This window comes from Raphanus sativus, chromosome 7 (assembly GCF_000801105.2).
Source record: "Raphanus sativus cultivar WK10039 chromosome 7, ASM80110v3, whole genome shotgun sequence".
NCBI classification, from domain to species: domain Eukaryota; kingdom Viridiplantae; phylum Streptophyta; class Magnoliopsida; order Brassicales; family Brassicaceae; genus Raphanus; species Raphanus sativus.
In genome coordinates, this window is record NC_079517.1 from 4,313,434 (window position 1) to 4,330,155 (window position 16,722).

At 32.7% G+C, this 16,722-nt stretch overlaps 2 protein-coding genes and 1 non-coding gene across 6 annotated transcripts; 2 read left to right on the forward strand and 1 right to left on the reverse strand.

Moving 5' to 3' along the window:
* The first annotated feature begins 1,789 nt into the window (after positions 1-1,789).
* Positions 1,790-1,871, forward strand: TRNAS-GCU (transfer RNA serine (anticodon GCU)). The gene has a single exon. It is a non-coding gene; the product is annotated as a tRNA-Ser (tRNA).
* A 29-nt stretch (positions 1,872-1,900) lies between these two features.
* LOC108835716 (uncharacterized) lies at positions 1,901-7,309 on the reverse strand. Of its 4 annotated transcripts, none has more exons than XM_056990447.1 (20): positions 7,031-7,309; positions 6,294-6,423; positions 6,063-6,203; positions 5,843-5,961; positions 5,479-5,775; positions 5,315-5,396; positions 5,131-5,236; positions 4,935-5,042; positions 4,694-4,857; positions 4,494-4,614; positions 4,181-4,405; positions 3,928-4,100; positions 3,664-3,831; positions 3,477-3,582; positions 3,255-3,389; positions 3,012-3,158; positions 2,717-2,917; positions 2,446-2,640; positions 2,277-2,348; positions 1,901-2,171 (listed from the first exon to the last, which is right to left on the reverse strand). In XM_056990447.1, exons 2-20 carry the CDS (start codon positions 6,413-6,415, stop codon positions 2,040-2,042), a joined length of 2,814 nt encoding a protein of 937 aa, XP_056846427.1. In that variant the 5' UTR covers positions 6,416-6,423; positions 7,031-7,309; the 3' UTR covers positions 1,901-2,039. The 4 variants fall into 4 exon arrangements, with proteins under 4 accessions (XP_056846427.1, XP_056846428.1, XP_056846429.1 ...); XM_056990448.1 differs by having other exon boundaries at positions 6,294-6,385; positions 7,031-7,308; XM_056990449.1 differs by lacking the exons at positions 6,294-6,423; positions 7,031-7,309 and having other exon boundaries at positions 5,479-5,785; positions 6,063-6,199.
* Positions 7,310-10,971: 3,662 nt separating this feature from the next.
* Positions 10,972-12,689, forward strand: LOC108818200 (14-3-3-like protein GF14 lambda). The gene is made up of 4 exons (XM_018591098.2): positions 10,972-11,520; positions 11,635-11,757; positions 12,136-12,252; positions 12,442-12,689. The coding sequence occupies exons 1-4, from the start codon at positions 11,023-11,025 to the stop codon at positions 12,460-12,462; spliced, it is 759 nt and encodes a 252-aa protein (XP_018446600.1). The 5' UTR covers positions 10,972-11,022; the 3' UTR covers positions 12,463-12,689.
* The last annotated feature ends 4,033 nt before the right edge of the window (positions 12,690-16,722 follow it).

The following is a 16,722-nucleotide window of genomic DNA, read 5'->3' on the forward strand; positions in this document are numbered from 1 at the left end:
TATTTCCACTCTTAAGTTAATATATATTGGTAGGTTTTAAAATATCTAAACCATAGTTGGTTCAGATTTATATACACAATATAGATTATCATATTACAAAGAATGGAGAGAAATGGTTGATGTGAAGATACATGATCTCAGCTAAATTATATTTCATGTTTTCTCAAACTTATTATTTTATTTTTTGGTTTGTAATTGGTTAAGTAATTTATTAGACAATTGGTCACAGATTTGTTGGTTTGATGTTGAATAATATAAGTTGTAATCCTGATCTGGCCTTCATGTATAATAAGCCCAAAATATTTTATTTTGTTTCAAAGCAAATGACTCTAAGAATTTGGTTAGAGACTGTTGATTAAAATCGAAGTACTTGGTATGAAATGTGTTAAACGACAGAGTTTAAAACCTGTGACATATTTATATAATTTTTGTGGAAAAATCAGGATTATTTCTTTTTTGTATTCCTGATTTAATAGATCAAATGAGAAGGTTACTACTATATTAAACATAATGAGATATCTAAATTAATACTATATAACCATCAAGAAGATGGTCGTCTCCTCCTGCTTGAATAGCGTAGATTGGTATTGGTACTATAATAGAAACTAGACCTTGACCCGTCCGACCGGACGGGTGTTTATTTTATATTTTTAGTTTTTTTGTTTATATTAAATGATGAATTTACGATATTTTAAACATAAATTTTAGACTAAAAATAAATTTTGGTAGTAATAATAAAAAGTTAAAATTAAAAATTTAATTAAATATTCAGATATAAAATTTAAATTTTCTAACTAAAATAATATAAAAGCGGGTCATATTTTTTCTAATTCTAAAATCTTAGCATCTCTTATAAACAAATAAAATAAATTTATAAAAATATAAAATATATAAACATATTTAGAACTATAATTTCTATTAAAATAAATTTATTAAAGAAAATAATCTTGCGCTGTTGTTATTTATTTATAGATTCGACCCGTAACTGTATAAATATTTTTTTCACTTTAATTTTTTCTGTGTACTAATGATATAATATATATATATATATGTACATTAAACTCTATAACATTATTGTTAATATTACATTTTTAAAAATATTTTTTTATTTATTATGTTAAATAATTATATTTTATGATTTTAATTGTCTATTATATCACAGTATATCATATAAACAAATCCAATATTTATAACTAATTGAACTTATATTTTGAAACCATTATACTAATAATATATGAATAAATTATTTTATATTATATTTATATGTTATATAAATTGATTATGTTATGTGATTTTAATATTTAATAAGTTAATACAAAATATATAGAGAAATCGATTTTGGTTAATATATGATTAAGGAAATTTATTATTTAAATTAGAAAAAATATTAAATGTTTAAATCTATTATTTAAATTCAAATTAGGAAAATACATTTATTAATCAGAAAAGACAACAATAATTAAGGAATCTAAATCAGAAAAGACAACAATAATTTTGGAAACACATTAAATAAACTGAAAAAGACAAGCATTAAAATAGGAAACTTAGTTAATTCTCAGTGGCATGCCATTGTAAATAAAACTGAAAATTAAGAGGTATTTTTTATTGGGTACTTCTCTTTTAATAAGATAGATGAAACACAAAATTACAGAAACTTAAATCTGTGGAAGATGTAGTTATGTGACTGACAAACTTTACAGTATACGTTACTTCAAGCCATCCAACAAGCTATATTGGTTAACATAATTAACTAGATTAAGTTTAAAGAAATACAAGATTCTTCAAAAACGTCGCTTTGGCCGAGTGGTTAAGGCGTGTGCCTGCTAAGTACATGGGGTTTCCCCGCGAGAGTTCGAATCTCTCAGGCGACGTATATTTTTGTTATCTTTTATCCAACAGGTAATGAATTTGCATATCATATTCATATAATGAACCTCTCTAGTAATCTACACATTTTACCAACCAGAAAACTACAAAACAACAGGCTGTTTCTATTTAACTACCCGAGATAACAGATTGTTTATCTGTTTCTCTCAGTTTTAGTAGCCTTTGTTATCTACAGGGATCATAGATCGAAGCTCCACTATCGATCTCGGTGCCTCCAACTCCATTCCCTTTACCGAGTCACCCAGCAACCTTTGCATCTCATCCTCAAATATCTCATCTAAAACCTGCAAATCAACAAGATACGAATCCAACAGAGACATTTGCCTGAATTACAATGATGAAAAGAGTTAGAGAAAGTCCAAAAAAGAAAAGTTTGAGTGTTAATTTACAGAAACTGCGATAGTTAGGCCTTTGTGCCAAGTCGCGTTGTATTTCTTATCTGTCAAAAGGAGAATCACGTCCTGCGAAAAGGAAAAAATAAGTAAACATGATAAGTAAGAACAGTGATGAAGACGCAAGAAACAAACGGGTTTACGAAGTTGATTTTGCTCTCTAAACCTGTCCCATGCTGTCCCATATTCCTTTGCATATTAAGACAAACACATCGACCGGCAAAACACAATGCAGTTGTTCCATGGTCTTGTCTGCAAAATCCTTCAAACTCTGCATTCTGTCTCTAACATCAGGTTCCGTTGTTGTTTCCTTTAAGTCGTGGATGATGTTCTTCATTTTCATGTGACGTTGCATCTTCACCTGTTAACACTTAACATATATAAAGAAGTTTTGAGAATACAAGACAGAACTACAAGTTCAGAAAGGAGTAACCTACGTTTTCTGCAAGCTTCTCCACGAGCGCTTGCGTGTAACTTCTGAACTTTGATTTTAACAGTACAGTCACTTGGCTCAGCTGCTCTCCCAAAACTCTCTTCTTTTCATCAGATAGATAAGAGTTCCACTCCTCGAACCGTGCCTCTGTACTCGTCCGTAACTTGTCAAGCACTCTTTTCATGGAATTTAGAAAGACTCCAAGCTGAAACATGTTTTTTTTTCTTTCTTCCAGGTTTTATCTTAAAAAAAAAGCTCTAAACGAAACTTAAAAGAGTCTCAAAACAGAGGAAACGTACCTCTTTTGGAACAGAGTAAGTGCCTTTCTTGGTCAATCTCTGGACGTACTTCAGGGCACTTATCTTGCTATCCTTTAAAGGATTTAGAACTTCGAAAAACTGCTTCTCCAACGCTTCAAGCATCGCCCTCTCTGAATCTGCAACAACCTTTCCATAGAGAAAATGCAATACACATAAGTAAGTCAGCCTTTCTGATCCATGAAGCAACATGTCTTATCGTTTTTTCTTTTGTTTACTACTTACTTCCTCCAAGGCCACTGCATATTCAGGCCAACGTCTGATGATGATATCATACTCATCAAGTGTCACGTTGATTAACTCATACATCTCATCGACAAAAGGTGAGGTCATGTCTTGAATCTCACTACATACTTTTCCCTGATTATAATTAAAAAAACATTCTCAGTTTCATGCATTCTAGCGACAGCACTACAGAGAGAGGACTTGTTGTTGCAAGATTAGTACCGTTTCTGACTTGCAGAACTCATATAGAGCACTTCTTTTCTCTTCTATCCAACCAGCAATATATGAATGGAAAATCTCTCTCGCATTGAAGCCACCTTTGATAGGACTGTCATACATGCCAATGAAAGTGCATATCAGTAACATAGAAGTTAAAAACTCTCAGTAAATTAGCAATAGCAAATGTTACTTTAGTTTCCAACGCGTGAGATCGGCTTCAAAGTCAGCAGTGGTAATCACAAGGTCGACAACTTGAGGAGATGGTGAAGGAGGAGGCCATGAAGTAAGATATTCCATTAGTATTTTTAGTAGATCAGTCCTGTATATTGCTGCTGAAAGATCTGGGAGGTCTATAAACCTGTTTTTTTTTTGTGTTCAGTTCACACAACAGCGAGATCATCCACTATAATAGTTATATGTAAATGTTTTTTGTATGTATGAAACTTAGAGAAACCTTGGGAGCACATTGCTCTTGTGGATGGCTATATCAGTGGAGATTTCCTTCTTAAGGCTAAGAACTAAAGACTTCAATTTCTGATAAGAAATGACTTGTGCATCCTCAATGCCTTTGTCAGGTATATCATATGTTTCTAGTAGGTATATTCTTGATCTTTTCTTTAAAGCAGCCTGAAATTCAATGTAATAACGCATCGGAATAAACGATGGGAGCAAGTAGACAGAAGAGATTGTGTGTGTGTGTTTGATACCTGAAAGTATCTGCAAAGGCTTAGTTGTGCCTCTTGGCTTGACAAGTCGTTGAGAAGACTGTAAAGCTTGGTAGCTGATGCTATAGCGGGTGCAGGAGTGCCTGTAGGAGGCTCAACAACATGTTTGATTCCAGAGAAACATGATTCATCTAGAGATTTATAATTCTCGAATGTCAAAGCAAGAATCATCTGAACTTTTTCATCAATCTCCGCAAGCATTCGATTCTGTCAGAATGCACCAAAAAAGGAGAGTGAGATACTTGAAAACTGAAACATGACCTACACAAGAAAATGAAAACAAAAAAAAAACTACCTCTTGCTGACTCAGTGTAGCCTTATAGTTCTCTTTCATTATAACAGGGCAGAGAAAATCATATATCAGATCAAGGCAGTACTTAGTAGGCGACGCAACATCCATGACATATGAAAGATATCTGCAGATCATGAAAAGTCTCTCGTAACAACATGACTTCATTGCATGAAAACTTTTTGGTCTAATGGTTTCTAAGTTACCTCAGTTTTGTATATGCATCAGAAATGCCGTAAAGGGAGGCAAACTGAGTGACCATCCAATGCCATGGCCCTTTAATCACCAGGTTTTGTCTCTGAAACTGTTCAGCTTGCATAGCCACTTCCAATACCAAGTCATATGCTGAAGTTTCTGCAACCAACCCACACTAAACATGAAAGTAAAAGAAGGTCAGTATCACAAAAGTTCAAAAGGTTAAAACAAGTAGGTAAAAAAGGCATGTACCTTAGTTTTTTCATCTAAGCTGCTTAAGTAGTTTATATGAAGTTGGATTCTGCCAATACGTTCATGCTCCGGCTCATGATATATTGCCCACCATTTAAGCTTATCACTCTGTTACAACAGGCAGCAGTTTAGATTCTTAAGACAAATCATCTTGTAGAGAACACAACATAAGCTTGCTTAATTACAAGTATCTCACCGGTTCTTCAACTATGGCTGCTAGTTGAGCTAAGACACGACCACAAAACTTCCCCTTGGAATCACGAACTTCAACAATCAAATCATCACCGATGCTTTCTGGTAAACTACAAACGGAGACCTAATTTTAAAACTAAAAGCTATACAACAAAAAGAGAAGTATGAATGTGCAAGAAGACTGTTACAAGAAAAATGTTTCGCCGGATCCAGGTTGTGTTTTAACTTCCTCAATAGAGCTCTTCAGCTTCATACAGCATGAAAACTTTTCTGAAATCAAAAGTAATGTTTATATCGTTAGCTGAAACCCTAGAAGATACAAGTAACTAAAATGCAACCGAGTAGTATATACCTTGTGATGCTTTAAGAGAACGTGGTCTGCCGTGAGATGTTGTAACAAATTCTTTTCGAAGGACTTTTGAGACCTCTCTGAGGTAGTGAGCACATGCACGCATATACTCGACACTTTTACGTGAAATAGAATCTTCAAGAGTAACTCGAGGAGTGACATGAACACTCTTGACTGCTTTCCATCCAGAATACAAAGTAGCATTCAGCTTCTCTAGTTGCTGACTAATAACTTCACGCTTCAGCGATGGAATAGTACTGCAACCAGGTTGTGGATCTGATTCCATTTTGATCTTACCAACTGTAAAAGACTACTGCACACTTTTTAGTTATCTGTTTCAACACTAAGACGTGATGAGAGAGTGTACCTTGGAGTTTGATCTTTCCAACATTTTTTTTGGATTTTTGATGAGTTGCCTCAGTAACCAAGTGAGAAGGTGTATCTCCCAGTAGTTCTTCTTCATACCGAAGCAATAAATGCTGCAAACTATATATTTCCAATTCTTAACATTAAACAAGAGAGGAGGCAGCGGCGTCACAAAGATCACAAACAAAACATATAATAATATTACCAAAACAATGTCTCACCCAAATGCATTTCGGATCAAAACGCAGTCGTTCTCGAGGAAGTATGAAGAAGCCTCACTGTCACTATCTTTTGCTAAAGAATGAAGACACAGCCGTACGCAGGCTTCATAGCAAACCATTGCGGACCACGGACCTTGTTCACTAATAACATATATTTGAAAAAGAAAAAAAAGTGAGTGATTTATGAAATTGTAGAACGCGGATAAGAGACTCGAAAACTCGATTTCTCACCTCGCGTGAAACTTTGGAAAACGAGAAGGCAATGTCCCTGGAGTTTCAGTGGTCGATGCTGCTGAGTCGGACAAATGATCTGCACAATGAACCTTTGAACCAACCTCCTTTAAGCCTTTCATTGTTCAAACTTTTCTCTCAAGTTACAAACAAAAATCAAATTGATTATTGTTACTAGACAGATCAATATAGAGAAATTGCCAAAAATACCATTTTCATAGTATCACTTTTCATGTTTACACTAACCACTTTTACCACTACGAAGGGTTTAGATTTGAAGGTTTAGGATTTAGGGTTTAGATTTGATGTTTTAGAGTTTAAGGTATATAGTTTAGGGTTTAGAGTTGAGGATTTAGGGTTTAGAATTGAGGATTTAGGGTTTATAGTTTAGACTTTAGGGTTTAGGGTTTAGGATATTGAATTCAGGGTATATAGTTTAGGGTTTAGGGTTTAGAGTTGAAGATTTTGGGTTTAGGGTTTAGAATTAGAGGTTTAGGATTTAGAATTTGAGATTAGAATTTTGAAAAACATATAAAAACAAAGATATAAGAGTTTTTACCATTTCAATAAATAAGGTATTTTTGAAAATGTGTCTTTAGTGGTGGTAAAGATGAATAACGGTACCTTGAAAGTGGTATTTTTGAAAATTCCCCATCAATATAAACATAAACATTTTATTTAAACAATAGTGTAAACAAGTTCAGCAAGAAAAAAAAAGCTGTTAAGATTGGTGGTACCTGTATATTCAACCTCAACGTCTTTCTTTCTCCGATGAATCGAACTTCCTTTTTTTATCAAGGATAGCAATTTACAACTACAAGTAGCCTCGATATCGGCTCACTCACAGTACGAGATCTCCGATCAACTCCTCGATACGTATCACCATGGGAGAATCGACTGAAGACCTCACGACCGCCACTACTCGATTCCAGTTCTAAGCGCCTAAACAGAGAACAATAGAAACTATACAAAGCCCCAGCCTTTTATTTAACTGTAAACCCTCCAATTGATACAGAGTCTTTCCGCTCCTTCTCCACGTCAGCGTTATGATTTCTTCCTTTGACCCTCTCCAACCGTATCAATCAGAGGATTAAGAGACGAGAACATTTTTAAGAAATTGTCTTTCACTATAAACAAGTTGGTTGTAGATTAACAAGTGTCTTATTAGCGTTTCTTAATTAGTTTTTTTTCTGGATTTGGTTGTTTGTAGATACTGTTTTTTTCCTAAACGGTTTCTAAAAAGGGTTAATTAATGTATTCTTGGACTCTTTATATTTAACACTATCATCTAATCTTTTATATATCACATTTAGAAGATTTGGTTATTATTGTTTTATCTTTCCATTTCTTGCTTTAACCTTTTAATAAAAAAACTTTGTTTTATCAAGTTGAAAGCATATTTTTCACAAAGAATAGTGCTGAAAGGTTTTGTCACAAATATCTGAATGTAGATACTATTTCTACACATTAAAGTTAATTGTTATTTATGATACCTTTACTTTTCACCCATTAAAATAAACGATGTCAGTTTACAAAAAACAATAAAAAGTAAGCATTGTCTAATGTTTTAAATTAATTTAAAACCAATCAATATTATTAAATTATGAAACCATAATATAATTTACACTATTGAAATACTATATATCCTCAATTTATAAATTTTCGTATACTTTTACTATATATCTAAACTAATTGATGGCACTCACAACAAAATTAAACTTTTAAATCTAATCACTTTTTGTTAGCGATGATATTAGTAAGGTTTATGATAGAATTGAGTGGAATTTTCTTGTAAAGGTTATGAGGAAATTGTGATTTGATGATATCTCGATCTTTTGGATAATGTCTTGTATTCGATCGGTTACCTGTTTAGTCCTGATAAATGATATTAAACCTTCTCGGGGATTCGACAAGAAGATTCATTATCACCTTCTTTATTCTTAATGTGTGCTGAAATTCTCAGTTTAAGGTTAGATAAGGCTCAAAGGGACGAAGGAATTCAATGGTATGAAGCTGGCTAGACATTGTACTAGTATCACACATCTTCTTTTCGAAGATGATTCTTTATTTTTTTGTCGAGCGGAAGCTTCTGACTGCAATCGTTTGGCTAATATTCTTGAGAAATATGAGAAGGTCTTGGGTCAAAAGGTAAACTACAACCAATATTCTTTGATCTTTGGTAAGAGGATTCCGGTTCAAATGAGACAACAACTTCATCACATTCTCAAAATAGATACTACAAGAGGGGTAGGAAAGTATTTAGGATTAACAGAACAGTTTGGTAGGAGTAAGGTTCGGAATTTTAGCTATTTTGTGGATAGAGTTAAACGTCGGCTAGAACCTTGGTATAATCGGTATTTATCTCAGGCTGGGAAAGAGGTTCTAATCAAATCGATTTTGCAATCCGTACCAGTGTATTCTATGAGTTGTTTCTTGTTGCCAAAAACAGTCTGTGATGAAATTCATTTATTACTTGCAAATTTTTGGTGGGGAAAGAACTGTGATAAAAGGAAAATTCCATGGGTCTCTTGGAAAAGATTATACTTACCTAAGAAGGAGGGTGGTATGGGATTTAGGGATTTATATAGTTTCAATAAAGCTTTGCTTGCTAAGCAAGCTTGAAGGATTCTTAATAATACTAATTCTCTCTTGGCTCGTATTTACCGTGGAAGATATCATAATACTACGACATTTTTATAGTCGTCGGCATCTAGAAATTATTCTTATGGATGAAAATCTATCCAAGTAGGAAAGCAATTGTTGGTTCAAAGGGGTAGAATTCAGATTGGAGATGGATCGAGTACAAATGTATGGAATCAACAATGGATTCCAGTGTTACCACCTCGACGTCTAATAAGAGAGGACCATAATGAATTTTTTTTGGTATCAGACTTAATACATCCGACAAACAGAGAGTGGGATGTTAATAAACTGGCGGTGGTGTTTAATCAACAAGATCAGCCATTGATTAGGTCTATCAAGCTCTCCAGGTACAATAATGTGGATGTAGTTATATGGCCTTTTGTTCGTAATGGTATCTACACTGTGAAATCTGGATATTGGGTTATTACTCATTTCTTCGTGGAAGGAGATCTCATTGTTCCTGCTGATGGTTCAGTTGCTTTGAAAAAACGAATATGGAAGTTAAAAATTCTTCCCACAATTAAACTCTTTTTATGGAGGTTGGTATCTGGAGCAGTTCCTACGGCTGCTAGAATGTGTACAAGAGGAATTTTTATTGATCCGATCTGTCAGAGATGTTGTATGGAGGAAGAAACGATTTTCCATATGCTGTTTGAATGCCTCCATGCTAAGGCTATATGGAGATGTGCTAATAATCCTCTGCAGGTGTTTTTTCAAATGATCTTGAGGATAATTTAGTTCTTTTGTTTATTCAAATGGATGCTCTTAATGATCAGTTACCTCTATCATTTTTTTGGATTGTGTGGTATATCGGAAATCGAAAAATGCTTTTCTATTCTCTAAAAGAAACGTTCATCCCTCAGAAGATGCAAGGAAAGCTCTGGATGTTAATGCAGAATAGTATGCTAATTGTGGTAGTGATAATATAACATTGAGATGCCTTGTTCGCGATTCAAGATGGATTCCTCCTCTGTGTGGATGGATTAAATGTAATTTTGATGCAAGCTTTCGAGCAGATAGGGAATTTACAGGTATAGGTTGGATAGTTAGGGATGATAATGGTGCTTACTTAGCTTCTGGAATGGTTAACACTAAAGGTATTTCTTCGAATCTAGTAGTTGAAGCTTCTAGTTTTCTTGTGGCTCTGCAACAAATGTGGTTTCTAAGATGGCGACATATATGGTTTGAAGGAGATTGTAGGCAGTTAGCTTATCTTATCAATAAACGACAATCGGATGTCGAGATAGGAAATCTTTTTAGTGATATTTTATATTGAATATTGTTATCGCCGCTATGTTCATTGGACTAGGTTAATCGTGAACGAAACCAAGCAATGAATATGTTAGCGAAGAAGTCTTTAAATTTACTTAGTTTATCTGTAATTTTTAATGTTCCTCCATCATGGTTGGTGGATTATCTGTATGCTCCTTTTACAATCTGATCTAATAAAATGGTTGTTACAAAAAAAATAGTCTAGTTCGAGAAATAACTAACCTAAGAGCAATATTATTGGTGTCCTTGTATTAGGGTCCTTAAAAAGAATAATATGTTATGTATATATTATATATGCGTGTGTATTTGTGGGTTAATGACTTTACAGAAACCAAAACCGAAAATTCCTTATTTAAAGACTTTAGTATAATGACACCAATAAGGAGATAGATATATCATTTCATCATGTGTTATCGATAACTCGCAAGCCGACTACAGTGTTTAGCTTCATAAGACCCATATTAGGCCTAATAAAGGCCCAAATATCCAGCCGGAATTCTCAATTTAAAACTAGTGAGTAGAAGAAGCTGACTCGCTCACTAAAAAAATCACTATCGTCCATTCACTCGCTCTTATCATAAAACCAAAACCCTTACCACATTCTACGCTCTCCTACATGCTAAACGCGCCTGACTTTAACAAAGTATCTGAGTAAAACGATGCCGCATTTGCGAAACTAAAACCACGCGCGAGTGGAGAATATATATATTTTCCATAGTCCCACCCGACTCTTTTTCTCTTTATTCTTCTTCTTCTCCGTTTCTTTTTCATTTTCTTACAAAAAAAAAAAAAAATCTCACATTCTCTCTCTCCAATGGCGGCGACGACACTAGGCAGAGACCAGTACGTGTACATGGCGAAGCTCGCCGAGCAGGCGGAGCGTTACGAGGAGATGGTCCAGTTCATGGAGCAGCTCGTCACATCCGCCGCTCCATCATCCTCAGAGCTCACGGTGGAGGAGCGCAACCTCCTCTCGGTCGCGTACAAGAACGTGATCGGATCTCTGCGCGCCGCGTGGAGGATCGTGTCGTCGATCGAGCAGAAGGAAGAGAGCAGGAAGAACGAGGAGCACGCGGCGCTCGTCAAGGACTACAGATCCAAGGTGGAGGCGGAGCTCTCCTCGGTCTGCTCGGGGATCCTCAGGCTCCTCGACTCGCATCTGATCCCGTCGGCGGCGGCGGGGAGCAGCGAGTCGAAGGTGTTTTACATGAAGATGAAGGGGGATTACCATAGGTACATGGCGGAGTTTAAGGCCGGTGAGGAGAGGAAAGCTGCTGCTGAAGATACCATGCTCGCTTACAAGGCTGCTCAGGTAGATCAATCTAAGTGATTAGTTACAGATTTTGTTAGTTTTTTATTTATTTATTTTTGGGGGGACCAAACCGAACTGATTGTGTCTTGTCTTTGAATGCAAATGTTTTTGAAGGATATTGCAGCGGCTGAGATGGCGCCTACTCATCCGATAAGGCTTGGTCTTGCGTTGAATTTCTCAGTGTTTTACTATGAGATACTCAATTCTTCCGACAAAGCTTGTAACATGGCCAAACAGGTTGTTACTCCTTTTCATTACGAATAGGATCATCACTCTCTCTCTAGCAACAAAACATAAGTCATTTGTCCTGGGTATCTTGATAGACTAAGGATTTTAACCACTGGTTGACTTTAATCCTTTATTTTTTCTTAAGATATTTGTTGAAAAAAAGGTTTCGGATCCGTTGTTGTTCTATTTAGATCAGTTTGAATAAACTTTTTTCTAGAACAATGTTCTTTTTTTTTTCAGACTCTCTGATATCCCATATTATTATGACTGATGTCTCATTCTGCTTAAAACCAGAACTTCTTGTTTAGTATGTATAAAGGGGGTTTAGTTACAAATCAGATTTTTGATCATTCTAAATTTTGATGCTTGATTCATTCACCTCTGTAGGCATTTGAAGAAGCCATAGCAGAGCTTGACACACTGGGAGAAGAATCCTACAAAGACAGTACTCTCATTATGCAGTTGCTCAGGGACAATCTTACCCTCTGGACCTCTGATATGCAGGTTACTCCTTACTCCCCCTTCACATCTCTTTTCTACTCTTTACTTTCAAAGTCATCTTAAAGCTGTTTTTTCAATCATTAATCGAACCTTGCTTGCTTGATATATCCATGATCAGATGCATCACAATAGATAACATCGAATTACACAGAGAAACTCTGTGTACTGAAATCATTAATATTCTGTGTTCAGGAGCAGATGGACGAGGCCTGAGGAGGATCTTTGATGGAAAAAGGGAGAGAGCTATGCTGCCATGTTTCCGATCTCAAGATCCTTATATAACATCGGCTTGAAAAATATTATTCTTTTAAGTGTTTATGATGAGTATGTGCACAGCTTGATGATTTGTCTACTTTTATCTTAAAAGTCTAAAACTATGTGCTCTAAAACTTGTAATCTCTTAAGACTTTGATGAAGCCTTGAAAACCTCTTTATCCTTATACTCAAATTTTGATTCTCCTACCTCTGGTTCGAGTTGGAAACCAACGATCCACCCTTTCCTCTGGTTCTAGTTGGAAACAAATATTCTATTGATTCAAGTTGGATACCAAAAATCTTGGTTTCATTTTTTTGGTGGATGAATATACAAAACCAGTCAAAGAACCAATAATCAGTGAGCCTCTCAGGATTACTTTTCTTTATGGGTTATAGTTATAGAAGAAAAAACATAATAGAAGTTTTGGGTTAAACTATGTTGATCTGTAGCAAACTGTATAGGTGAAAAATGTCTCAAGCAAGGAGCTCTTTCACAAGTGTTTTAAAAAAGTTCAGGCAAATGGAATTAAACTTCAACTTAACTATTCTTTGAGTGACTACAATTCCAAGGAGAAGTGTAGGTTTCACACTGGAGCTTCTTCAATATTGAGATTCTATAGCAGTGTTGATTATTATTTGTTATTGCGATTTGTTGCAGCTGTAAACATGTGAATGTCTCTCATAATAAGATCATTTTCAGCTTAACTTAAAATATACTCCATTTATTTTCAGATTTTCTTTCTATTAGAGGCTGGAAGAGTCCTGAGTACAATCAGTTATAATCTATAAAGATATTAAACTAATACAAATCACAGGGAAAATTAAATTTTCTATTCAGAATGAAAAAAAACGTATCAATAATTTTATCTAAATTTAATATTGTTATATTATAGGTTTTGTTCTACATTTTAAAATATTAAACCCACCGATTATCACCTTAAACAAGATATATTCTACAGATCTAAATACTTTGTTGTTATATTAATAAGGTGTACTCTTTCCCATGGTCTGATACATTTCAAAATAATAAACACCGATTTTTCTTTTATATTATAGAAGTAAGTATAAAAGAAATTATATTCAAATCTCTTTTGTAGTTGCTTACCAAAAAAAAAAAAAAAGAAAAAAACATGTATTTAATGTACTACTAGATTTTGACCCGCCCTTAAAAAGGGCGGGAATATTTTTTGTCGGAAAATTATTTTACGTAATAAAAATTATGATTTTTGATAAATTATATATTTAACTTTTTATTAAATTTATCTTAAATTTACTTATATGACTTATTTTTGTTATTTTGAATATGACTAAATTTTAGAAGACTCTAAATAATTCTAACCCGTAATATGATTTTATTTATTTAAACCGAATTTAAACTTATTTTACACTGATTTTTTAATTTAAATAAAATATTTTATATTTTCAACACTCTTGTATTGAAAAATTCATTTGTGCGTTTCAAAACATTTTCTATAATTTTATTAAATTAAATTTATGTGATTTAGTTTTTATTTTAAATGAAATTATTTTTAAGGAGTTGAGATAATTGAGAACCATATTATGATTTTGTTGATTTAATCATTTGTTATTTCAACTTGATTTTATTTTGAGGTTTCATTTAATAAATGTAATTAATAATGTAAAAGATTTTTTTGGAAAGATATGGTGTAAACATTTAGGAAACAAAATTTTCAAAAAGATTAAAAACTGAATTATATTAAATATTCTTTAATATAATTACAAAATAATGACTTTTGATTTGTTGCAAATAATGTTGGGAAAAAAATACATACAATTTCTATAATTACTTAGAAAATTTTAAAGGACATATTCATAAACAGTCATCTATCTGCTTTAATAGTATACATATGACCAGCTAAAACAAAGATTATATGTTTCATTTATTTTGTTTTATTTTAAAATAAACAAAATAAAAATATATTGATTCATCTAATCTACTAAATAAAATGTTAGGTTATTCGAATTGATGCTGTAATATTATATGCTTTGTTGAAAACAAATTTGACTTATGGAATTTAACGTTAGTGTTTTATTTGTTTATTTATAAAACAATTTTTTAACTTTAATTATTAGATAGTTTATAATATTATTTGAATTATGTTTTGTAAATACTTGACTATTTATAATTAATTAACATAACATTATTTGAACTATGTTTTGTAAGTACTTGACTATTTCTTAAAGTTAACATTTGGTTTTAATTGCTACAATTTTATTTCTTAAAATATATGATCGGAAATATAAATATTTTTTTTTGGGAGAGTTTTACTCCTATATAAGAGGAATATCTACGATTTAATATTTAGGAAATTTTAACTAAGAAGAATATCTTACTTTAGTAGTAGTTCCACAGACCTAGCTTATTAGTTATTTTGCAGATGTTATAGAATCTTTCAAATTTAAATGTGATATATGATTAGGAATAGATTTTATTATTCCAGATTTATTTTATTATCTTTCAAATATAGTTTTGTTTCCACCACTGTCGATTGAACTTTGTTTTACCATTAGTCAATCAATTATAAATACAGAGGAAAGTAAAAAATACATCGATCTAGCTAAACAAAATGAAAACAAACATGTACAAAAATGTACAATAAACCAAAACCCAAAAGAGCTTACTTTTTGTTAGTTGTGGGGTCAAACTTATCATATACCCAGAAATAGCTTTGGTTAATCGACAGTAGAGCATCAACCTAAAACACTTCTAAGAACAACCATTATCACCAGTTTTCATATTTAGATCGACATGCACTCATTGCAAACCAGCACCCATAATCTCAACAAAAATAATTGGTAAACCTAACTTAGAATCACAAAAACACAAATCACGTGCATATTCATCTCTATTTGAATCGCTAACAATCTTTAGATCAATCTATACAAAAAATGAGAAAGAGAGGAAGAAGATGGAGAAGGTGAGAACACAACGATGATGAGAATAAAAGATAAGAAAGAAAACGTAAATGATGGATTAACTTATATTATTAGATTTGTATATTAAGGGCATTTATTTAGCCACAACATGTTTTAATAGGTCCAAATTTAAATGATGCCATGATAAATTTTAAATAGGACTCTGTTTGAATTATGTTTTGTAAATACTTGACTATTTATAATTAATTAACATAACATTATTTGAACTATGTTTTGTAAGTACTTGACTATTTCTTAAAGTTAACATTTGGTTTTAATTGCTACAATTTTATTTCTTAAAATATATGATCGGAAATATAAATATTTTTTTTTGGGAGAGTTTTACTCCTATATAAGAGGAATATCTACGATTTAATATTTAGGAAATTTTAACTAAGAAGAATATCTTACTTTAGTAGTAGTTCCACAGACCTAGCTTATTAGTTATTTTGCAGATGTTATAGAATCTTTCAAATTTAAATGTGATATATGATTAGGAATAGATTTTATTATTCCAGATTTATTTTATTATCTTTCAAATATAGTTTTGTTTCCACCACTGTCGATTGAACTTTGTTTTACCATTAGTCAATCAATTATAAATACAGAGGAAAGTAAAAAATACATCGATCTAGCTAAACAAAATGAAAACAAACATGTACAAAAATGTACAATAAACCAAAACCCAAAAGAGCTTACTTTTTGTTAGTTGTGGGGTCAAACTTATCATATACCCAGAAATAGCTTTGGTTAATCGACAGTAGAGCATCAACCTAAAACACTTCTAAGAACAACCATTATCACCAGTTTTCATATTTAGATCGACATGCACTCATTGCAAACCAGCACCCATAATCTCAACAAAAATAATTGGTAAACCTAACTTAGAATCACAAAAACACAAATCACGTGCATATTCATCTCTATTTGAATCGCTAACAATCTTTAGATCAATCTATACAAAAAATGAGAAAGAGAGGAAGAAGATGGAGAAGGTGAGAACACAACGATGATGAGAATAAAAGATAAGAAAGAAAACGTAAATGATGGATTAACTTATATTATTAGATTTGTATATTAAGGGCATTTATTTAGCCACAACATGTTTTAATAGGTCCAAATTTAAATGATGCCATGATAAATTTTAAATAGGACTCTGTTTTAATAGATTAGATACAAACAAAATAACTTAAAACATTTAAGCTCAAATGTTAAAATTCGGATAAAAATCATTGTTACTTTTAAACCAAAACAATTAAATCAAATAATTATTCCTCGTGG

What these genes read in the sequence shown, in the direction of transcription:
- LOC108818200 (XM_018591098.2), top strand. Translation starts at nt 11,023, where the DNA reads ATGGCGGCGACGACACTAGGCAGAGACCAGTACGTGTACATGGCGAAG. An exon ending in TCGCTTACAAGGCTGCTCAG is followed by an intron (nt 11,521 to 11,634) that starts GTAGATCAATCT and finishes ATGTTTTTGAAG; the next exon opens with GATATTGCAGCGGCTGAGAT. An exon ending in CTTGTAACATGGCCAAACAG is followed by an intron (nt 11,758 to 12,135) that starts GTTGTTACTCCT and finishes TCACCTCTGTAG; the next exon opens with GCATTTGAAGAAGCCATAGC.
- LOC108835716 (XM_056990447.1), bottom strand. Translation starts at nt 6,415, where the DNA reads ATGAAAGGCTTAAAGGAGGTTGGTTCAAAGGTTCATTGTGCAGATCAT. An exon ending in TATGGGACAGCATGGGACAG is followed by an intron (nt 2,349 to 2,445) that starts GTTTAGAGAGCA and finishes TCCTTTTCGCAG; the next exon opens with GACGTGATTCTCCTTTTGAC. An exon ending in GCCTAACTATCGCAGTTTCT is followed by an intron (nt 2,172 to 2,276) that starts GTAAATTAACAC and finishes GTTGATTTGCAG; the next exon opens with GTTTTAGATGAGATATTTGA.